At 41.6% G+C, this 20,971-nt stretch overlaps 1 protein-coding gene across 7 annotated transcripts in view; it reads right to left on the bottom strand.

The window, feature by feature from the left end:
* Positions 1-515: 515 nt before the first annotated feature.
* The window catches only part of cadpsb (Ca2+-dependent activator protein for secretion b), a 60,831-nt gene continuing 40,375 nt past the window's right edge, over positions 516-20,971 (bottom strand). For 2 of the 7 annotated variants that reach the window (XM_068712155.1, XM_068712156.1), the window contains 17 exons: positions 20,133-20,234; positions 19,960-20,023; positions 19,728-19,851; positions 18,254-18,322; positions 14,813-14,919; positions 13,553-13,582; positions 10,914-11,070; positions 10,673-10,814; positions 9,756-9,917; positions 8,333-8,488; positions 8,076-8,223; positions 7,892-7,966; positions 7,151-7,234; positions 6,740-6,772; positions 6,447-6,554; positions 1,977-2,081; positions 516-1,883 (listed from right to left, as the gene is read on the bottom strand). In XM_068712155.1, coding sequence (XP_068568256.1) covers positions 1,707-1,883; positions 1,977-2,081; positions 6,447-6,554; positions 6,740-6,772; positions 7,151-7,234; positions 7,892-7,966; positions 8,076-8,223; positions 8,333-8,488; positions 9,756-9,917; positions 10,673-10,814; positions 10,914-11,070; positions 13,553-13,582; positions 14,813-14,919; positions 18,254-18,322; positions 19,728-19,851; positions 19,960-20,023; positions 20,133-20,234 — 1,843 coding nt within the window. In that variant the 3' untranslated portion in view covers positions 516-1,706. Of the gene's footprint in view, positions 1,884-1,976; positions 3,161-6,446; positions 6,555-6,739; positions 6,773-7,150; positions 7,235-7,891; positions 7,967-8,075; positions 8,224-8,332; positions 8,489-9,755; positions 9,918-10,672; positions 10,815-10,913; positions 11,071-13,552; positions 13,583-14,812; positions 14,920-17,314; positions 17,348-18,253; positions 18,323-19,727; positions 19,852-19,959; positions 20,024-20,132; positions 20,235-20,971 lie in introns of those variants that run through there. The other 5 variants (XM_068712157.1, XM_068712158.1, XM_068712159.1 and 2 more) reach the window with 5 other exon arrangements.

Below are 20,971 nucleotides of genomic sequence, written 5' to 3'. Positions count from 1 at the left end.
TACTATACTATGACTTTTTTTTTCAGGGGTGAATTTGACCTTTAGGTAATTGCATATCTTCGCTCCAAACAGCCAAGCTGTCTGTAAGCTAGCTAGCAGCGGACGCAGCGACCGTGTGTTTGTGTTCAGCGTCTGACTGACCTCATGATTCACCAGAAAGTCCAGTTCTTTACGTTGCTCTCCTCCATCTGCTCCTTTTAAACGTGTCCTCCATAACTAACGAGCAGTTTTCTTAAAGGACGGCAGTTTCTGCTGAGTTACAGAGACAATAAATGATTTCCCAAAAATACAACTGGATAACAATTCAAGAACACTATTCTCTACGGCTAACTAGTCTAAAGATATCATGTCTGTGTGTTCAAACTTGACAACACTGGCTGAAGGAGGAAGTAGCCTGAGAGTAAATGCTCTCAGTTCGTTTCCTCTGCTGCCAAAGCAACACTCACAAGTAGTGTTCAGTGTGTCTGTAACTGTGTCTCAGGAGGACATGCAGCTGGTAAACATGACAGCAGATGCACATGTACAGTAATTTTTATTTAGAGGCAACAGCTCTTGCATATTACAACTGTTGGCTTTCATAAGGCAAAAGCAAGAATGAATCCACCAGCTAATTCACACAGAAAACAGAAAGCGTTTAGGGAGGGTGGGAACCCACAGGCATGCAGCGATGGCTCAGAATGCAATGTACAGCATTTTATATTTATATATATATTTATAGAATATATACAAAACAACAGTGAGACCCAAACAAATGCCAGACATCTCATTCTACACGATTACAGAACAAAGACAGACCAACCTTTTTTTTTTTTTTTTAATAAAAAGAAAAATATTTTTGCTCTTTTCTCTGTAAAAGTGCAACTCAATTAAAATAGAACCCGTTTCAAGGCCTTTTAACGTTGAAATAAAAATAGAATCTCCCAAGTTATCAAAATGGACCTATGAGAATATTGCATCTCTAGAATACCAACTCGTTGAAGTTCATGAGTCCTGTTGAGCCATGTCTAATTAGTAATTGAGATAAGATCACATAGCATTGACACATGATAGAAACGCAGGTCTGGACTTACTGTCGATGTTAATAACAGTGAGTAGACAACAGTGTATCTGTAACAGCCGTACACAAATACACAGGTTTATTTTTCAGTTTGAAGCAGTTGGCGTTCACTTAAAAACAGACAAGACAAAGAAAAGGGTCCACACACACACACACACACGCACACGCACACACACACACACACACACACACACACACACACACACACACACACTCATCATCACGACAATGTACCATTAATGAATGTAGAATACGACAAAGAAGCGCCATATAGGTTTGCATTGGACAGGGACACACCTATTAATCTCACTCAACATTGTCAAACAAATGGTTCTCCATATTGCTTAGTAACACATAGAAATGAATTTAGAAATGAATGAATCAAAGATAGGTGCTATCTTTATCATGACAGCTAAACTGCCAATCATGGATATTTTTTTTAACATTTTTATTTAGATTTTCCTCAGTATAAGTACTATTTTTTTTTTATAGTTAATAGTTCCTTCATAGGCATTTTCGAGCTGACAAAGAGGTCCTAGAGTGGCTATCTGAGTTGGTACATGCATCGGTAACCAGGCTAAAGTCAAAAGTGTGAAAGGGGGTCGGGGGGGGGTTCAGGGGCGAAGGTCGGAGTGTGGGTGTACGGGCTCTAGTCGTCGTCTTCGTCCTCCTCGTCGCTGTCCTTCATGGAGATGCCCTGCATGCCTCCTTCCCTCACTGACGCGGTGGCCTCCTCGATGGTCAGCCTGTTGCGCACCGTGTCGTACATCTTGCTGTTCAGGGTGGAGTCCAGGACACCCTGCAGGCGGAAGTCCCGGTACTTTTTCTAAAGCGGGACGGAGACGCATCAGCGCGGCACGGACACAAGGCATTGTGGGCGATTCGTTAACAACACCGATGGCTGTTTTTTCGGCCTCACCTTTGTAATCCTGATGAGGATTTTTAGCTGGTAGACGTGGAGCTGCTGTTCCATGCGTTCAGTGAGCCAGGTCCCCAGCAGGTTCATGGTGGCAGTGTACCATTGCTGAAACACATAAACACAACACTCTCCAGCAAAACACACACTCACACACGTACTCAAGGCATCACGACGTAAAACTAACCTTCACGACAGACTGCAGCTAGACACATACAGCATATGAGAATAACTTCCAAGAACCCTCTAATGTGTATTCAAGGCATCACTTAAAGTAAAAACCCGCTAGCAGCTTTAATGCATGTGAGGCTGCATTTCATTTAGCCCATGTGAACAGTATGGACACCTTTTAGTAAGGTTTAATGTCAAGTCTCTGTCTGACTTCACAAAACAGACGATCCTGCATTTTATAAGAATCTGCAATTAATCTGCAATTAATGCAAGTTATCAGGCTGCATTCATGTAGGAATGAAGTCATGTTCAAAAAAATAAACAAATCGGTGAGAATTGCAAACTACAGTTAAGTGTGCTTGTTTCAACTGTTTCTTTTTTTTATCCCGCAACTCAATTTTAAGAAATAAATAACTATGATTTCCCCTCTGCCTTAATCTAGCGCCCCTGAAAACGTGGTGGCGAAAAATACATATTTAAATATAAATGACTAAATAAGCTCAGATCAAAAGTTTGGAAAATAATTGTCCTTATGTGTTTTTATGAAGACATAAGACAGAAAATGGTAGCTAAGTTGCCTCATCAGGACCGTGTTGGTGTTCTCACAGATAGAAAAGTTTGGCGGAAAACTGCGCGTCAAAAGTAAGAGATTGTTATTTTAGGAAAATGCGCTGATTCACTTTCTTTGCCGAGGTTTGAATAAATGAAGAGATGAATCCCGCTCTCGTGCCTGTAAGCTCAGTCCAAAGCTTACAGGCTTACAGGCACGCAAAGGAAGAAACGCCATGAAGCTATTGCTCCGCCCCCGACCTCTATGGTGTTGAATTATCTTTTTTTTACTCCTCGGTTTTTGTACAAATTACAGAAACACGTTATACAACGTTTTATTAGTGAACTTTAGAGGCGCTGTTACCATCAGACAGTCAGTCAGCTGTTTCCCCCAGTTATCCAGCCTGTAAAGCTCAGCTAGCTGTCACCTTCACACATAGTGACCACACACCTATCTCTACTATTCACTGAGATATTTAAGAATCAAACATGAGCGTTTAAGTAATGTCAACACACACACACACACACACACACACACACACACACACACACACCATGAGTGTGACATCCACACAAACTGAAAATATATACGATTCTGTTTTACTCTGAGCGCTGAGATTCTGCTGCTGCTCGAAGAAAATGAGAAAACCCGAAGGGAAGCCATGAAGCATTGACAGAGTGTTCTGACTCGAACTGTTATTACCCTTTAAAATTTTAAATAGAAATGTTGTCAATATTTTGTAAACACTGCATGGCCCGTGAATTATTAAAGGCGATTGCTTTTATTTATAATTTATTCAAGCGGAAACGCCGAGCTGCATTTAAACACCCCTACTCTGAAGATAGAAAACTGCTGCAGTATGGGGAATTGAAATTATAGTTTTGACACGAGTTCATTAGCAAAAGAAAGATAGAATGAGAGTGAGTAAATGGTTAGCAGGCAGGGAGCGGCGGTGCTATTTTCTTGTACCTTGTCTCTACATTACCGTGGGTGGCAGTTTCCCCAGACTGTTTAAAGTTTGAAGTTACAAGAGAACAGCACCCCATGTTTAATAGAAACAGTTGTCACGCCTCCAAATTTCAAGATAACGAAGTCAACTTTAAACATGTGAGTCGGCAGGAACACGCAGAGAAAAAAAAAAAAAAAGGGTTTCTTCGGCCCCAATTAGAAGTGGGAGGGTTTTTTTTTTTTTTTTTTTTTGTTCGTTCGGCTCGTCGAAGGTTTTAGTTTAGAGTCGAGGTTTCTTTAGATGAAGTTTAGGTGAATGGTTGAAAGGCTTGAACTTGAGGCCAGATATGCAGATGCCTGTCCACTTCACAGTCGAGTTGAGCGTGCAGTGCATGCAGACCTCGCAGGTGGGTGGGTGGCAGAGAACGTGCTAAGGAAGACTGCTCTATGTGCAAATGAGGCAGAACTCTGAGGAGGAGGGTCATGCTAGAAGATGTACACAGGAAGATTATTTGACTCTTAAAATCATGCCAACCAACATAATGTGATAAAACAACGCAACGCAACACTAGAGATAAGTGCCACTTTTTTTTTTTTTTTTTTTGAAATAGAGGAGGCAGCAGGAATGGTGTTAATCAGAAAAGAGGAGATAAAAAGGATTGAAATTAATTAGTGAAAGAAAGAGAGATAAAGTAGAGCCTATGCAACACCAAGGAACGGATTTTCACATGCATGCAAATGGTTGGATGGGAATGCTTTCAAAATGAAAGAGAAAAAACATAGACGTCCTTGAACTGAAGTATAGCTTGAAATGCTAAAACTGAAACATTCACAGCTTGAGAAATCTCTTAGAATTTAAGAATGACAGTAGTGAGCAGGATTTTCGGTGCACTTTGGGGCCACACAGAGGACACGGGGGGGGGGGGGGGGGGGGGGACTCCACACAAGAAAAAAGTGACACACAGACGGAGACAGGGGAGCTAGTGTGGACCTCAAAGACGAAAGCAGTACCCACTTCACAACAGCGTCACTCCTCACTCCAAAACAAAACAGAACAAATACAAAAGGTATATTTATCTGGCACAAGACTCCTGCTTCTACTGCCAAAAAACACGAAAAAAAATACATAACCAAAGGGAGACTTCTGAGTATCTCTCAGACATGAAAACGTCACGTCACGGCCTCACAGAACTGAGGGTCTGTCAAACACGTAAAGCCGCCACACACCTGTAGAGACACAGGTCTGCGCAAATAGTTTCTGAATGACATGAAACACACACATCACAGCATTATGTGTCGTTTGAATCACACATGGAGGAGACATTACTGTCAATGTATCCTGTTAGGATTATGTATTTGAAAGACAGTGCTCTCTCTTCACCCTCTAACACACTGGTTCCCAACCTTTTAACGGCCATCTCACGCTTTCTCATGAAACCCCCCCCCCCCCCCCCCCCCCGTAACACAGGACGTGTATTCCTGTTAGCTGTGAGCTGTTGCACCAGGAGGAGCGGTACATTCTCCCAGAGCTCCAACGAGGTAATATTAGGTCTTTTTTTGCTTGAAAAAATGTGTTTTTGTCAATCAGCAAATCAATTAATCAGCTCTGAAGATAGACCCTTTAGAAAAAAGTAACGATGGAGGAACTGGAGGAAATGTTTTTGTCGTGGAGGAGGAGGATTTTTGTTTATGTTGTTATTAATTATGACCCTTTGCTATTTATCAGTGTCATACAGTCATCCTTGCTCATCCTCAATGAGCGATACATGATTGTTGTGTTAATAATGAGGACAAATACGTGTTGTATTATATAATATGTTACTTCAAACATGATAACATAGATTACTTCCTTGTCTCTTGACTTCTGTCACTACTCCCGTCTGATCGGAATGACTAACGAGGTGAAACATCACGTTCTGCTGCTATGTTTTCATTACGGTTATGCTCACGCAAGCTCAGGTGCTGCAAACATACGAACGCGCTAGCTGGAGCGGACAGTGTTGACTTTATACTCAAACTGGTGCAACGGGCTCCACAAGAGAAAAGCTCAAATTTCAGAAAAAGTCAGGGAAAAACTGACATTATTTTGTGCAGCAGAAATGTTTTCCTATCCTGTAAATGATCTCATGACCCTTCAGATTCATCTTACGGCCACACAGTGGGGCCTTGACCCCCCACCCCCCCCAAGGCTGGGAACCAGTGCTCTAACAGACCAAGGGTATACGACATGTCAGCCTCAGAGTTTGACATCATCATGGCAGCCTGGCCCATCCAGCAGTGCATCCTTCACCCAGCATTTTCAGTTGACAGAGAACTCTGCATGGGTGCTCCACTGTGGACTGAGGCCAAGAGGGCTGAGTGTCATGTACTTAGGGGGCTGACATGCTTTAAGTGGAAAGTATCTGAAAGCAATAGTGAGCTAAAGTCGGTGTGTTGGTATGTGATCACTATCGGGATAGTTCTGTCCTTTCCAGAGAGCACTGCTTTAGATAATCCTTTTTTGAGGATGCTTTTATGGACTCTTTGTAAATAAAAGTTTTTTGTTTTTTTTAATACACAAAAGCCCAAAAGCACTGTGTCAATGCACACCAGAATGCAGAGGGCAGCAGCTAAGGTTAAGAGGGACAGAAAGTAAGAAAGAAAGAGAAAAGTCGAGAGGGGTAGAAGATCAGAAAAGCCTCTTCTGACAGGCTGAAATACATTTCCTGCTCTCAAAATGGGACTTATCCCTCTCTGCCCTGTTGTTTTGCCACATTTTGGAAGGCCCCTCCCTTGTTGTGAGGAGGAGACGGCATCTTACTTACATCAAATAACCTTTCTATATACACCTCCTCATTGACCTTATCACGGAGCATATCCTGAGAGTGGCGCACAAAGGTCACGTAGCCGTCGGCCACGTCCATCCCAGGCTTCTGTAAAACAGAAGCAGAACAGGGTTCGGGCCTCAGGAGAGGGAAAGGCAAACACTGGCAAATGACTGTGATTAAAAAAAAAAAAAAAGAAAGAAAAGAAAAGAAACGGTAGCTCATTGAACTGTATCAAGTGAACACACAGTAGCTCATGAGCACACAGGGAGGTAGGCTGTGATGGCACTTACAGGTACATCCACATATTTAGAGGCAGCTTTCACCTGGAATCAGAACAGCATGGTCAAACACAGGCTGAGAGTTTGTTAAAGAACATTTTAATTCCTATTCATACAATTTGGGCTGTGTTTTTTTTTTTTTTTTTTTACAATTTTCAATACTGGTGCAGATAGAATACATGAGTTTTAAGCAGTGCTTTAACAATAGCTTACTTTTGAAAGATGTATACATCTTTTAATACAAAGACAGGAACTGTCTGATCAAAGTACAGAACGGTACAAAATCTCTGTTTTAGGAACTGCAATACTCGCTTTTTGTCAATATCCCGAAAAAGTATTGATGTTTAATAACCAGCCCTGAATATAAGTGAATCAGCCCATTAAGGTCAACAAGGGACTGAATAAAGAGAAGCTTCATCTCACCGTGAAGGAGAGGAACGAAGAGAAGAGGGTGCCTTCATCATATCTGGAAATCTTTGCCAACACGCCCTCCAGAATGGCAACAAACTGAGGAATATATGAGAAATAACATTCAAAAATGTATGTAACAAGGCATACATCCATGCTAATAGCAGTGCTATAATAGTTTGGATGTTATTTGTGCTCACAATGACGGCGCTGATGTTAAGCAGGTATAATGTTTCTACCATGTTCACCTCTTTAGTTTAGCATTTGATCATTAGCAATAAACACAAATATCAGGAGTCTAGTGGTTTAGTCATAAACCAAAGTATTGGGGAAATTGGAGATTTGACCATGTGATGGCGCTAGATGAAAGGTGGGGATCACCAAAGTGATAATGTGTGTAGCAAATATCATAGAACTTTAAATGAAAAGTAAAAGGGTTCATCATCTGGAAACCTTGAATGTCTTTCCACAATTTAGTGACGATAGATATTGAGATATTTGACAGAATGAGTATAAACGTAGATCTGATGTTGGCACAAGATCAAAATTCTCTGGGTCACCAACGGCATTCGGATTCCTCTGGGGATCATGACAAAATGTCATGGCAATCCATCAAAGAGTTGAGATCTCTCAGTCTGAACCAAAATAACAGACCGACCCTCAGACAGACTTTGCCATCTCTAAAAATCCTCACTTTTACTAACAAATAATATGATAAATAGATGATGTATTTTCAAAGTCGATATACAGCCGCACCTTTGCTACCAGAAACTGGATCATGTCTTTCACACTTTCCTCAATCAGCTCGTCTATTTGGGTGTGATACTGTTTCTGCAAGGAACATTTTAACAAAACATCAGTGTGACAGATACCAGTTATACAAACTATATTACTATATATTTATTAACATGCAGTCTGTGTCATGCGTGGAGTTGTTTACCTCTTGGCCCATCTCCATCGCGCACAATTTAGCCGATTGGTCCTTGGCGTCCACCATCACGTTGAACATGGTGCATAATGTTGGAGAAATGCGGAAATCTGTGGACTTGCTGCTTTTTGTCAGCTTGGACTCAAATGCCATCTTAGTGCTGCAATGCAAGTGAAATATTTATACCCACTATAATATAAAATATTCAGCACTCAGTGTTTCTGCGTGTCAATCCCTCTATTTCTCATGCAGGGGACACACAAACGCACCGCTTGACGCAGTTCTCGATCATGTTGCTTGACATGAGCTGGATGCGACTCTCGAGGTGCTTGGCGAACTCCTCCTCGGGCCAATGTAGGTCCCTGATGAAGGTCTGGAGGGCGTCCAGCTTCCAGAAGAGGTCCTCCGACGTTCCGGAGCCATTGCTGCCATCGACCCAAACACACAGACACACGGGTCAGAGGGCAACGCTCACCCTGCTGGGAATGAGGGGGTGGTGGGGGTGGGGGTGGGGTGGGGGTGGGGCGGGGGGGTGCTGTGGCAGGTGCAGAGGAGGATGCGGTTCCTCCGCACCTTAACAGTATCAAACTATTCTCCGACCATATACTGACTGGTTTTTGTCGAAATGTCTGCTCTTGGTACGGGTGTTTGTGGACAGTCAGTGTATGGGTGAAAAGGAGTGGGCAGGGGGTTGACTGTAACAACTTAATAACCATGCTGTAGAGTGCGATTATTGACTGGGATGTGAAGTGGCCACATGCAGGTAAAGTCACTGCAGATATAGCTGCTGATCACACTGTGTCAAGACAAAGAAGATGGGAATGGAAAAGTGAGGGAGGGCATGGAAAAAAATGGCATTTATAAGCCAAGTTCTTTTCCCACAAAAAAAAAAAAAAAAAAAGAAAAATTCCCCAAATTGATTCTTCTTTATCACAGGCCCTCTCTCAACATCCATGTCCCCAGGCTGGTGGGGTCCCCTGGAAGAATTACTAAACAAACCATGCAGACCTTTTAGGTGCATCCTGAGTAGAGCTCATTGGGAAAGAGCTGCAGGAAAGAATGTGGAGCAGGGAGCGGAGGTGATGAAGCGGAGAGGTGGAGCTGGCTGAACACCAGTCGACTAGTCTCTCCGCATCGTCGCCTCCGACCCAACCCATCGTCTCTCCTCCCAATCAGACTACTAGCAGGTGGTCAAGGTCAGGGATGAGTCTACGGCCACTTACAATCTACGGTGCGCTAAGAATCACTAAAGCAGATGTCTGTGGACAACTCTGGGGAGATACATGTTTTTTCTTGCAAATGATATATATATATATATATATAAATATATATATATATGTTATTTTTTTTTTGTGTTTGTTTTGGCCTGTATCTCCACACCTCAGCTCAACAGCATGCATGTTGAGACAAATGAGAGAGTGTTTCTCATTTTAGAAAGCAGAACCCCATCTACTCTAACACCTCTCAGAGTGCCCTTGGCATGAACATGGACATAATCATGGAGTGTTCACATGAGAGAAAACTGTACGGGAATTGATTGATTGATCTCCAGTAAGAGTCATACAGGAAGAAAATGTGGCTTTACTCGAAGAAAATGTTGTGTTTTTGAACGATCTTTGGCTCAGGGCATCTTCATACCAAGGCAGCCTCTGCTTGCTTAATATTTCTAAAGCAAACTAGTTGAATACACACTCGGAGTCATATATAGCAGCCATCCATGACGGGGTAGAAAAGCTAGGCATTTGTGGAAGGTTAACTGATAGTCCTGCTACTGGCACTGGCAGATTTGGTACTTTGGGAATTTGGAGGTTCACATTTGGTAGATTCACATTGGGCAGATTACTTGTTAAACTCCTGCAGAAAAGACAGACAAAAAGAAAAAAAGAATCCATAACAGTGGTGCGGGAGCTGCAAAAAGCCATGTAACACTCATCATAAAGGTAACGTAAAATCTGAAATTAGGTAAAGACATACATACATACATACATACATAAACGAGACCGACAGTAATTGTCAAAGACGTACATTATACAAAGACCTTCAGCGGTAAAGAGGTCTCGGGATGCACACAGATACTGTATTAAATGCAGCGAGAAGAAGAAGCAACTTAATAATGAAAAGAATAAACACAAATAAAGACCAAGAATCCCATAATTCATCTTCAATATAACATTTACAATACAAAGTGCAAAAGCAAAAAGTGTGAACGCCACAACTAATAAATTATAACTGCAACATAACAGACTGGAGGCCTTTTGTTTCTGGCAACATGTCAAAGCGCACATTATGAAGGTTAGTTCACAAAACAAAACAACAGAGATATTAGGTGTTGCCCTGACCTTAATGTGTCGGAGAGAAATTGGTGAGACGTGTACATTAGTCAAAGACTATTTTCAGAATAAATAACCTATTTCTTTCAGAGGGGAAAATAGGTTATCAGCCCACTCATGGCTCATGCTTCAAAAGTGAACCTACAGGAAGCCTGGGTGAACGGTACAGCTGCTCTCCCAGATTAGTCAGCCTCCACACAGTCGGGCTCACGTCTGAATATGAAAGCCTTGCATCTCCAACCATCCTACAGCCTAGATAGAAAGACGGCGGCTCCTTACTTTACAGGCTCCCAGGACTCTCGCTCAAAGCCCTTGTGAATTGACTGTGCTATGGAGGACTCCATCAGATCCACATATCTAACCACCAGAGGAGCGTACAGATCCTGGAGGTGTTTGTGGAACTTCCCGTTGCACAGATGATCTGTGTAAAAAAAAAAAAGTGACAGAAGAACATTCGTCTCTTTGTCTAAACATATAAAAAATAGCCGAAGTGTCTGAATGAATGTGGGGGGGAGCTCACAGTCTGTCCGGAGGAAGTCGTTGAGAAGCTGGAAGAGGGGGAAGCTGTCCCAGCTCTCAGGGGACTGGATCTCCAGAGCGGCGTCCATGTCGATGGCATAGAGGGCCAGGAAGTTCTCTGCATGCTCCACCATGAGGTCTGTCCACCATGCAAACGCCTACAGACACAGCAGGAAGGAGGAACAACAGGTGAACAAAGGGCTCCAGTTAAGAGGTGCTTCTTTTTTTTGACGCAATAAAGAAAGACGAGGAAGGAGGGAATGATACACACAACTGGAGCTCATTGGTTCTTAAAAAGCAAGTACCTCTAGAGTTCCGTATGCTCTATGTTAATCTATGTCAAAGGGTAATATGCTCATTTGTATTCTTGCCGAGAGTTAGATGAGAAGATTGACCTCTCTCATGTCTGTCCCATTATATATGAAGCTATAACCAGTTAGCAGGACACGGGGACAAACACCTCTGTCCACAGTTTAAAAAAAAACGGTGCTACCAGCACCTCTGAAGCTCTTAAAACATCACATCTGGTTTGTTTAATCCATTAAAAACAAAGTTGTTTTTTTTTTGTGTAAATAACACGTGGTGGTTTTTTACGACGGGTTGTGTGCTCAGTGACTTCCTGGAGTCGCCAGAGCGTCCGGCAGTCTAACACATAATGGTGCATAAAATAAAACTAAATATCACTTCATTAGTGAGCTGGTAGGTGGACAGAGGCCGGCTACTGGTTTCCTGTTGCTCCCCGGCTTCATGCTAACCAACCAGCTGCTGCCTATGGCTTCATACAGAACTAATAGTTCTAAAATTGGTATCTATCTTCTCATCTCACTCTTAGCAAGAAAGCTGTAAGCTGAGTGTGCATTACCCAAAAAGTCAACATATTCTTTTAAATGTGCATTATATGACTTCATGATGATGAATACTCGTTTGTGTATTGTGTGTGTGTGTGTGTGTGTGTGTGTGTGTGTGTGTGTGTGTGTGTGTGTGTGTGTGTGTGTGTGTGTGTCCAATTGCACACTCTGAGATTCTTATCGATTAGGATTTAAAGGTGGGAATAATCTTAAGTAAGGACGTTTATACTAATCATAATAATCACACAGTTAGGGTTGCATGTCCGTGCCTTGTTATGTTCATGACAGCGTCTATAGATATTAGGGAAAGGTGCTTTTTTTTTTTTTCTTCTCCTCATGCAAATGTGGAGCTCCATGCATGCCTTTCTCTCAAGCTAAGAGATGAGGGGTTCCACCATTCACATCACTGACAAACCCACAGGCCCCCCTAGATGTGAATGTGACTCATGCACATCTTCCAGTAAGGCACACCAAAGACCGCAGCACACAGCGCCTCCTGAGCCGGAGTGCATCCGTTCCAATTAGTTAAGTACGTCTGACATTCAGCTGCATGTTTTCTAGCACAGTCAGGATGCTCACCCTTTCGACGGCAGGAGGACCGTAAGTTGCTTTGCTGGCAGTCTTGGCTTATTTTGCTTATCGTTCAGACTAACACGTTGCCAAGTTCACTAAATGAAGCTTGATCTTTCCAAATTTATGCTGCATGCTTTATTTTATTTTTTTTTACTATTTTTTTTCTGTTATTTTCCCATTTGGCTTCAGCATCACATTTGCAGTCAAAAACCTGACTTACCTGCCTACTTACCTGCCCACTCCCCCAAAAAAAATGTAAAAAATGCTTGACAGTTCTAGTACTAGAGAAACAGGCAGCAAACAAAGCTCTACTCCATCACATTCAAGGAGAGATACTCTTATTGCGGACAAAAGGGGGGGGGGGGGGGGATTAAATGGGAGGACTGTAAAAGTTTCCGAAAGATGAGGGAGGGGAAAATGCTCAAAGGTCACCAGGCGGAGTGGCGTCCAACCTTTGATAGAGGTTGAGGGACCCTGAAAGCTTTAGGGCAGACCGCGTCAAGGGAACAATCCTGAGGGAGTGTATTGATGCTAAGGGGGGGGGGGGGGGGGGGGGGGTAAGGAGACGTGGCATCATCTACCGGACATGCACAAAGCATTATGGGAATTTCTCATTCAACTTTACTACATACCTCTTTTCCCTGCTTGGACAGTCACCAATCATATGACAGTGAGAACAGAGGAAGATGTACAGAACAATAAAGTATTTTTGAGGCATTTCTCTTGAAAGGATTTTGAACTATAGAAAATAGACAGCAGAGAGGGATGGAGGAGAAGCTGGGGGGGGGGGGGGGGGGGGGGGGGGGGGGGGGGAGTAATGCTTGAACAAGGGCGGACTGTGAAATTAATCGTTGGATGGAGGGGAAACAAATGTTCATGGTGGATCAAACTTCAAAAAGTTCACATGGAGCATACTTTGGGGGAATTTACTGGTTTAGCATGCTTGGAGAGAAAGGAAACCTCTTTATGGACCGATGAACATGCTTTATGATCACAATTATGTTGTGCAAGCTACAGTGCCTTTTAATTTAAAAAAAAAAAAAAAAAAAAAAAAACATGTTTTCTCTCACTTCTATGCCTATAAACCCCACCCATTGCTACAGTATCTATGACATCATTCTCTGTGTAAGAGAGGTGCCTCTTGCCATAATGGCGCACATGCCATACAGGGGGGGTCGTGATGGGGACTGAAGAGGAAAAAGAAATTAAAATACTGTACCGATTGATCTCCAGAACTTGTGACTGCCGCCTGTCAAGCATATTCAGAGAGATACAATAAATCTGCTTTATCTGGATGTTCTATGACCACATCGGATCACCTTCAGATCTACACAGCTACACAATGCTCATCATGCTTTCCTACCAGCTTAATGTTTATAGAAGCAAACAGAATTCAATGAGTAAACTATTGTCATTGGTGGCAATGCTTCTACTGTACGTCTACTGTACCGTTTTTGCTCCATTACATGTATCTGTCTGCTTTAGTTACTAGTTACTGTTCAGAGTAAAATTCAACAAAAATAAAACAAATGATGAAGCTGTAAAATATGATGCATTGTTATGGATTAAACTAGTACTTTGCAGTATTTTTACTTGTAACCCATTACAAAAAAAAGAAGAAAAAAAAGAAAAAAAGAACATGGTTTAGATGTGATTGAACTTCCCCCATTATTTCACAAAAAAAATCAAAATAAGTAAAAAAAATCAAAATAAAGAAAAGAATAAAAGTTTGTATTTTCTTCTTTACTACCTCATAACTCATCTAATGTTACCATCTCTTCCATTGATGCATCAATAATAATCTAATTATGTAATCTTGATACATCCCTCATTTTCTATAAACTAAGAAGTTTCACTTTTGATACTTCAAGTATGTTTACTTAATATTTCTGTACTTCAACTTAATGAATGCAGGACTTCTAGCGGTGAGGTATTTCACTACAATATTAAATAGATCATTTTACTTTAAGATTTTCTTTAAGCACTTCTTTCACCGCTGGCTATTGTGTCATCTAATTGTGGCAAAAGGACTTTTTTATGAATAAATATGAAGAGAACGCAGAGGTTGTGAGTAATGCGTATCGTCCCGTGTTTCTGTTTACCTTCCCGCCTTCTGTTTACACTGGACTACTTATAAAATATAGTATATGCTTACGTAACATTGAAACACCGAGTTATGATCTGCAATCAGAGGAAAGAATTGCACACATGATATCATTTTACGCCTAATTTACAGTCTCTGCTCAAACACGGCGCTTTGATTCCACGTAGCCGTGGTCTGTTGAACACCAATTAGAGCTCTCCTAAATTAAATTCATCTTTGAAAGGTTTTTTCTTTTTCTTAGTTACCCATAGATGAAAGCAGCTTTATTTATAGAGGGCTGATAATAAGACTAACTCCCCTGCTGAGGGGCGGAGTGAGATAAGAGTGAGAGTATAGAGGGAAAGTGTTTTCGAGGAGGAGAGGGTTCTCACTCACCTCCGCATGGTGTTCCTGGTTCTGCTGGAGGACCTCTATGACTAACTCCGCCAGGCGAATTGTTTCCTCCAGCTTTTTGGCAGGCGTGACTAAGCGGCCTACGTTCTCTGAGACAAAAGGATGAGGATGAGGGATGAGTGGTTAGTTAAGCACAGAGAAGGATTCCAGCGGGATTTGATATGACTGCTGAGAAGATTTTTTTCTTTTCTTCCTGTTTGTATTTTTAACTGTTAATAAAAGTATAAACACAGTGCTTACACCGTGATGTGCATCTACCGTACCCTCATAATAAGTCAAAATGTGTTCTCATTGATATGCATTCTGGGCTGCATGACATAGAGCAACATAACGTATGTGTTTGAAGGATAATCAGACTTATGTTGGAAGAGAATCAGGCAATAGAGTAGTGGCGTTGGGATGAAGGTGCAATGCATGCATATGCAAGCCGTCTGCATAAGGTGCTGTCGCATGGCAAAAAAAACACTCGATGAGCACACACTGTAAAAATGATTCATTACTTCTGTTTGAAGTTTTCCTTTTAAATTCACTTTAAGAGTTTCAATTCCTATTAAAAAATGAGTCTACCACCGTATTACTGACTAGAATCGAGCTTTATACTTATTTATATTCTGTTGCTTATGTTGAATTGGTAAAAACTAAAACCAATTTTATCAATTTATGAGCAGAAATCTTTCTAAAAATAAGCAAATGTGTACAAATGTATTCAAATTACATTTATAGCCATTTGTAAGTCATTTTAAAACTGTTGAGGACAATTCCGTAGATTTGTTTTTTTAATCATTTATGCATTTCTAAATGATATTGAACTTTTAACATCTGTACAATACTATACAAAATACATTTCTAAAAGCAGGTCATAGATAATACAGACACTGCTTTGACCCAAAACACCGGCAAAACGCATCGTGTGTTTGTTTCATTAGATGCTTTAATGGTGTTATTTATTATAAATCAGCCGTTATCCTATACATGAATAAACTGCTGACCAATCATTTGAATGAATGACTTCCAGGTGTGTTTTAATGAATATGTTTTACAGTGTGATGGTGTTCGGCGCACTAAAAAAAAGGCTTTGCCGCTCTTTTTCGCTCGTCGACATTACAATTTGCCAAAGCTCCAAATCACTTGCTCGTACCTTTGCTGACCGAATGATCTGATAAGACAGTTAAACGTCATGAAATGAGATTATTCAAACAGCATGACTATGTGGAATGACATGTGTATAAGTGGAACATGGAACTGAATGTATGCAAATCAAAAGCACATATATACATAGCTCTACATACAACAGTTGTGGTCTTTACACTGCAGTTCTGACTGGGGGTCTTTTGTTGCTTTCACTATTATTTTAGTAAGGAGTAGCATTTTGTCAAATATTCCTCAGGTATTTCTACTCAAGCCAAATTAAAACGTGTATCTATTTTGGGGTCCTGGCTGTAAAATAGATTTGAAAAACGCTGATCTGACTCTTTTGTATTACTGTATTGGAAATGTGAGATATCTAAAGAGCCGAGGTAATATTTGAGACGTTGTCTTTAGGGACATTTAATTGACGCTAATGGATGGATCACATGAATTTGTGTTACAGTAACTGTATATTCCGTGGTCGTAACGCCCTGTGAAGGGCACCAGTGGGAGCAGGATTTGAAAAAAATGCTTGTACAGTATTTTGTCTGGAGCACCTTTGTGCACCGTGAACGCATTTTAATCCGAAGCTATGCCGTATGTAATATGTCTATCGTGGCACTGCTCAAACACCGATGTACAATGTGTCTAACTACTGCGGGATATTAAAGGGCCAGTTCACCGAAATTACAACTTTTCGGATGGTGACATTTATTTGTATCTCAAATTTGATAGAAATGTACGATCATGTAAGATCGTATTTGACATTAAGAAACCTGTTCACCATATATAATCCCATCATCAAAAGTATCATGTTGAAATGTTTGCTCGTATGTGTTGCAGTTGATGATGAGGATAACATTCAAATGGTGCTCATGTCCCTATTTTACCTTTATACCTTAACATGTGGGAACATATGTGACTTGTTCTTTTTGTTAGGAAGAGATTGTATTACTCTATAACTCTTTATGTAAAAAAATGTCAATTATAGATCTTTTCCAGTCACATACAACCCCAAAACCACATCACTGTTCCGTGAATACAACATGTCACTAAAGCTGAACTAAATGGAACGAAAACATCTCGAACAAACTAGTCTTGAGCCACATCTTAAATTATATAAAGTAATACAATCTCCAGGTATCTACTTTATAAAAAGATGCTTTAAACATGCCAAGACGTCTGAGAACTTGGATGAGCGTGTATATTTCAAGGGTGTTTAATATACTCTATGGAGATGTGCTACGGGTCAATTCGGTGCATGCATGCATATGTTCTGTATCTTTTGACAAACGACATGTGCGTGTACATGTGTGTGTGCACTGTGGCTTAACCACAAGCTAAACATGGGTTCACCTGGATCCTTTTGATCCTTTTGACCTTTCTCAACTTCAGGGAGAAAAAGGGAGAGAAGAGATAAAGAGGAGATGTTTAGAATTAGCACGGTTTTAGGGTTATTTTCACGATACAGGGGGGTGGGGGGGTGGGGGGTTGTTATTCATCACCATGTGACCCTTTTCAAAGAATCTGCTGGGACGATTTCAGCTCCAGGGAGTGAGGTTTCTAGGCAACAGACAAACGTCACAAACAATACAATAAAAAACAAACACTGAAATATTAGCCTGTGGAAAATTGGAAATTAAAAAAAGTGATAAGATGTTTGTTAACAAACAGACAAAGCTCAGACTGCTGTAAACAGGTAAGACACACGAACAGCTGCCGGCTTCATAGACGGGACACGCTAAGTGATTATAATACACAGACAGGCGCCGTTAAATCCACACACTCTGCTCCCTGTCTCGTCCTCCCCATACAATAGATGCTCCTCCTTCGCTATCTGTGGCGTCACGGTGAAAGAAAAGCCTACCTGTTTGGCACAGCACACCACTGACACAGACCAAATGACTGGAGGAGATAACAATGTAAGCAATGTAAAAATGCATTCAAGTCAAAGGAATCGGCATCCAACCAAAAGAAAGAAGCTTACAGACCAGACTGCTCATTCATGTCCATCACAAACAGATGGTAGTACTAAGAAAGGACCCCGACTGATTCAGCGTGGTACTGCTCAGATCTCTTAACTGGTGCGCTCCCCACTCACTCTCACAGACAAAAGGCACAGATAAAAAACAAGCATGGCAAGAGCAACAACTCTGAAGGGAGAAAAGAGGCAGAGGGGGGGGGGGGGTGGGGGGGTGGGGGGGGGGGGGGGGGGGGGGGGGGGATGAGGTGACAAGAGTGCTTAAATAAGGAGAAGGAAAGAGAGACTGGGGAGAGGATGATGAAGGTACTCACGGATGGTTAAATCCATCACTTGAGACGCCAAGCAGAAGACAGGGTGCTCATACATTTCCCTCTTTTTTCCTATAAAAAAGGATCGGGGCATGCAAGAGGCTGGGGTCAGAGGTGGGAAGGCAAGAGGTCAGAGGCTGATGGGAAGAGGGCTGTCCAGGTGAAAACGAAATTCTGTTGGCCGGGAGGCAAAGGTCAAATGTTTGGTTTATTTTTGGAAACCGGCTCCTCACGAGGACAGCGGAACGTAAATTCACATAGCATGGCAAGATATTAAGGTTTGAGTCCTTAGTATCTTTAGCACCCTGGGGGATTTCTTTCAAGGCATAAACAACATCAGAGTTTCCTATGTAAATGTGCAAAATGCATGTCAATGCATTTAATGGGTGTACTGGAAGCAAAAGACACAGCAAGAGAGAATAAGACATTGTGAAATGTCTTGTCGTTTTAGATATGTAATCCATGCCAGTAAAGAAAGGCCATGTTGTTATGTCTCAAAGCACATGCAGGTGGCTGATGCTGGTTTTGTAGGTGTTCAATCCCAGCATTCCTTTGGTTTAAAAGCCACTTATCACATTGTCAAGAGGTCAAATAAAGTGATAACTGTGGCAAAACCAACAACTGTGGGGGGAGGAAAAAAAAAGCAGAGCAGAGAGCAGGGAGAGGAGAGGAGAGGAAGATTGTGGTCTTTAGCAAGAACATAAGATAGAGGTGAAAGGAGAGCTGCTGGTATATCAAAGGAGTAAACAGGGGGGGGGGGGGGGGGGGTAGAGTCAAATCAGAGAGGTAAGAGCTACGGTAAGATAGTGGGAGAGGGGGAGTGTGCATCGACGGGGAACTGGGCGTCAGAGAGGACATTCAGTTAAGCTGAACCCAGAGTCCAGTCCTCGAATGTCAGAGGCTGGGAAACTACACAGCTTGAGTTGTCAAAGGCACAATGAGAGATCAGCACATCAACAGATTTCAGGGCTTTGGATTTGAATGCATTTTTACTCACACACCTCTACACAAAAGCCAACTTGACCTACAGAACAGCACAGAGCTAAAGCAGGCCTGAAACAAAGGAGAGAGTTATTGGACTGAGAGACAGAAAGTGACCGACAAAACTGTCACAAATAATTTGGGATGCCACAAATCATTTGGGATATGGACACAAATATACCGTATACCAAGGTGAATTCACCATGTGTAAATACAAAAAATAACAGTGACAAGTACAATCTCATACTGGCGTAAGAACGAGGACATCAGAGAATATATATATATATATATATATATATATACGTGTAGTTCATTGTTTTTGTCCTATCTTATGTCCACTGGCTGAGCATTTCAATCTGAAAACATACATGGTTAAACGACTGCATAACATACACTTACATGTATACAATTACAGAGGATTCTCCATCATTACACCATTAACCCATTTACTCCAGCAGTCGTTTTTTGCGATGTTAGGTTGTGTGTTTCTGGTTACCTTCAATTGTAGCATATTCTTTAATGCGCTCGTAGTTGAGCTGAGCGGCCTGCTCCAAACATTTGCGGATCACTCCTTTAACTTCTTCTGGTGGAACCGGGGTCACAATGTCCTTCATCAGGACCTGCGGGCCACATTAAACAGGAGTCATTGTAATCTGTTTTCATTACATCACGGTTGTTGTCTCGCGGAGTATAAAATGCTTTTTTTATATGTATATATATTTACAAACCCTCTCCAGCAAAGATAAAGTTGCCTTCAGTGCTCCCTCTGGACGACCGAAGGGGAAACAATATCTACAAAAGAAGACGTCGACAGAAATTGCAATTCAAGTTGGAAAAATACCAGGCATTATGTTTTGTGACTTTTTGTGGCTGAGTGCTATCGGGAGAGTCAAGCAGTCACCTGAAATTTACAATCTGGTTTTCCAATATCACACGCAACCTCTCCTTGATGTCCTCAAAGCGCTCCTTCTCGTCCACTTTCACTGTGCTCAGCCCGTCTGGCCTATGAGGATCACACCCACACACTTTAAACCAGCTGCAACCCCGAAGAGGTTCAAGTTATGCAACCTCTCATCCGACGGGAGCAAGAACGAAAAAACAAAACAAAAAAAAACACACTGATGGAAAGCTTTGTGCTTCCAAGGAACTGCCTGGGAATTGTGTGTGATGTATTTTTTTTTTTTGGAGTTCCCTTTGTGATACATATAGAAATAGATGACAATGTCTCACCTTTTTTGCACTTGAAAGAGCGGTATTTTGGAATCCTTTCTCTTTCTAAACTTGAATATGCGCGCTTGTTTAGAGGCAGTGCGAGGACCTGGGCTTTGGGAGGTCTTTGGGGACAATAGGGCCTCATAGCCCAGCGGGCCCCAGTAATTGCTGCCCTCTCTGACTTTAACGGACGCATGGGAGGATGAACAATATGGACAGTGAGAGACTATGGCAACAAAGGACAAAGAGAAAAGAAAACAAAGAAAAATGGTAGAAAACAAGGAAATATGTAGATATATATATATATTGATTAACAAGCAAACATGTAACACAAAAAGCTGCAAAAAGTTCACATGAAAATAAACAAACATAAATATGGCAAAATTATATAGATGGAAGACAAAACAGAAAATGCAGAGGATGCCTCTGATATTGCTGACTTCTCTGTTCTTGTCCAGTGGGAATGAGTGTATCTACCTACACTGTGTGAGCTGTCAGTTTGCCTAAAGCAACACAATCTCTATGAGC

This window comes from Cebidichthys violaceus, unplaced genomic scaffold (assembly GCF_023349555.1).
Source record: "Cebidichthys violaceus isolate CVI_PGR_0920_01 unplaced genomic scaffold, fCebVio1.0.p SCAF_17, whole genome shotgun sequence".
Lineage (NCBI taxonomy): Eukaryota > Metazoa > Chordata > Actinopteri > Perciformes > Stichaeidae > Cebidichthys > Cebidichthys violaceus.
The sequence above is the reverse complement of the archived record's forward strand: the minus strand, read 5'-3'. Positions and strand labels throughout refer to the sequence as shown.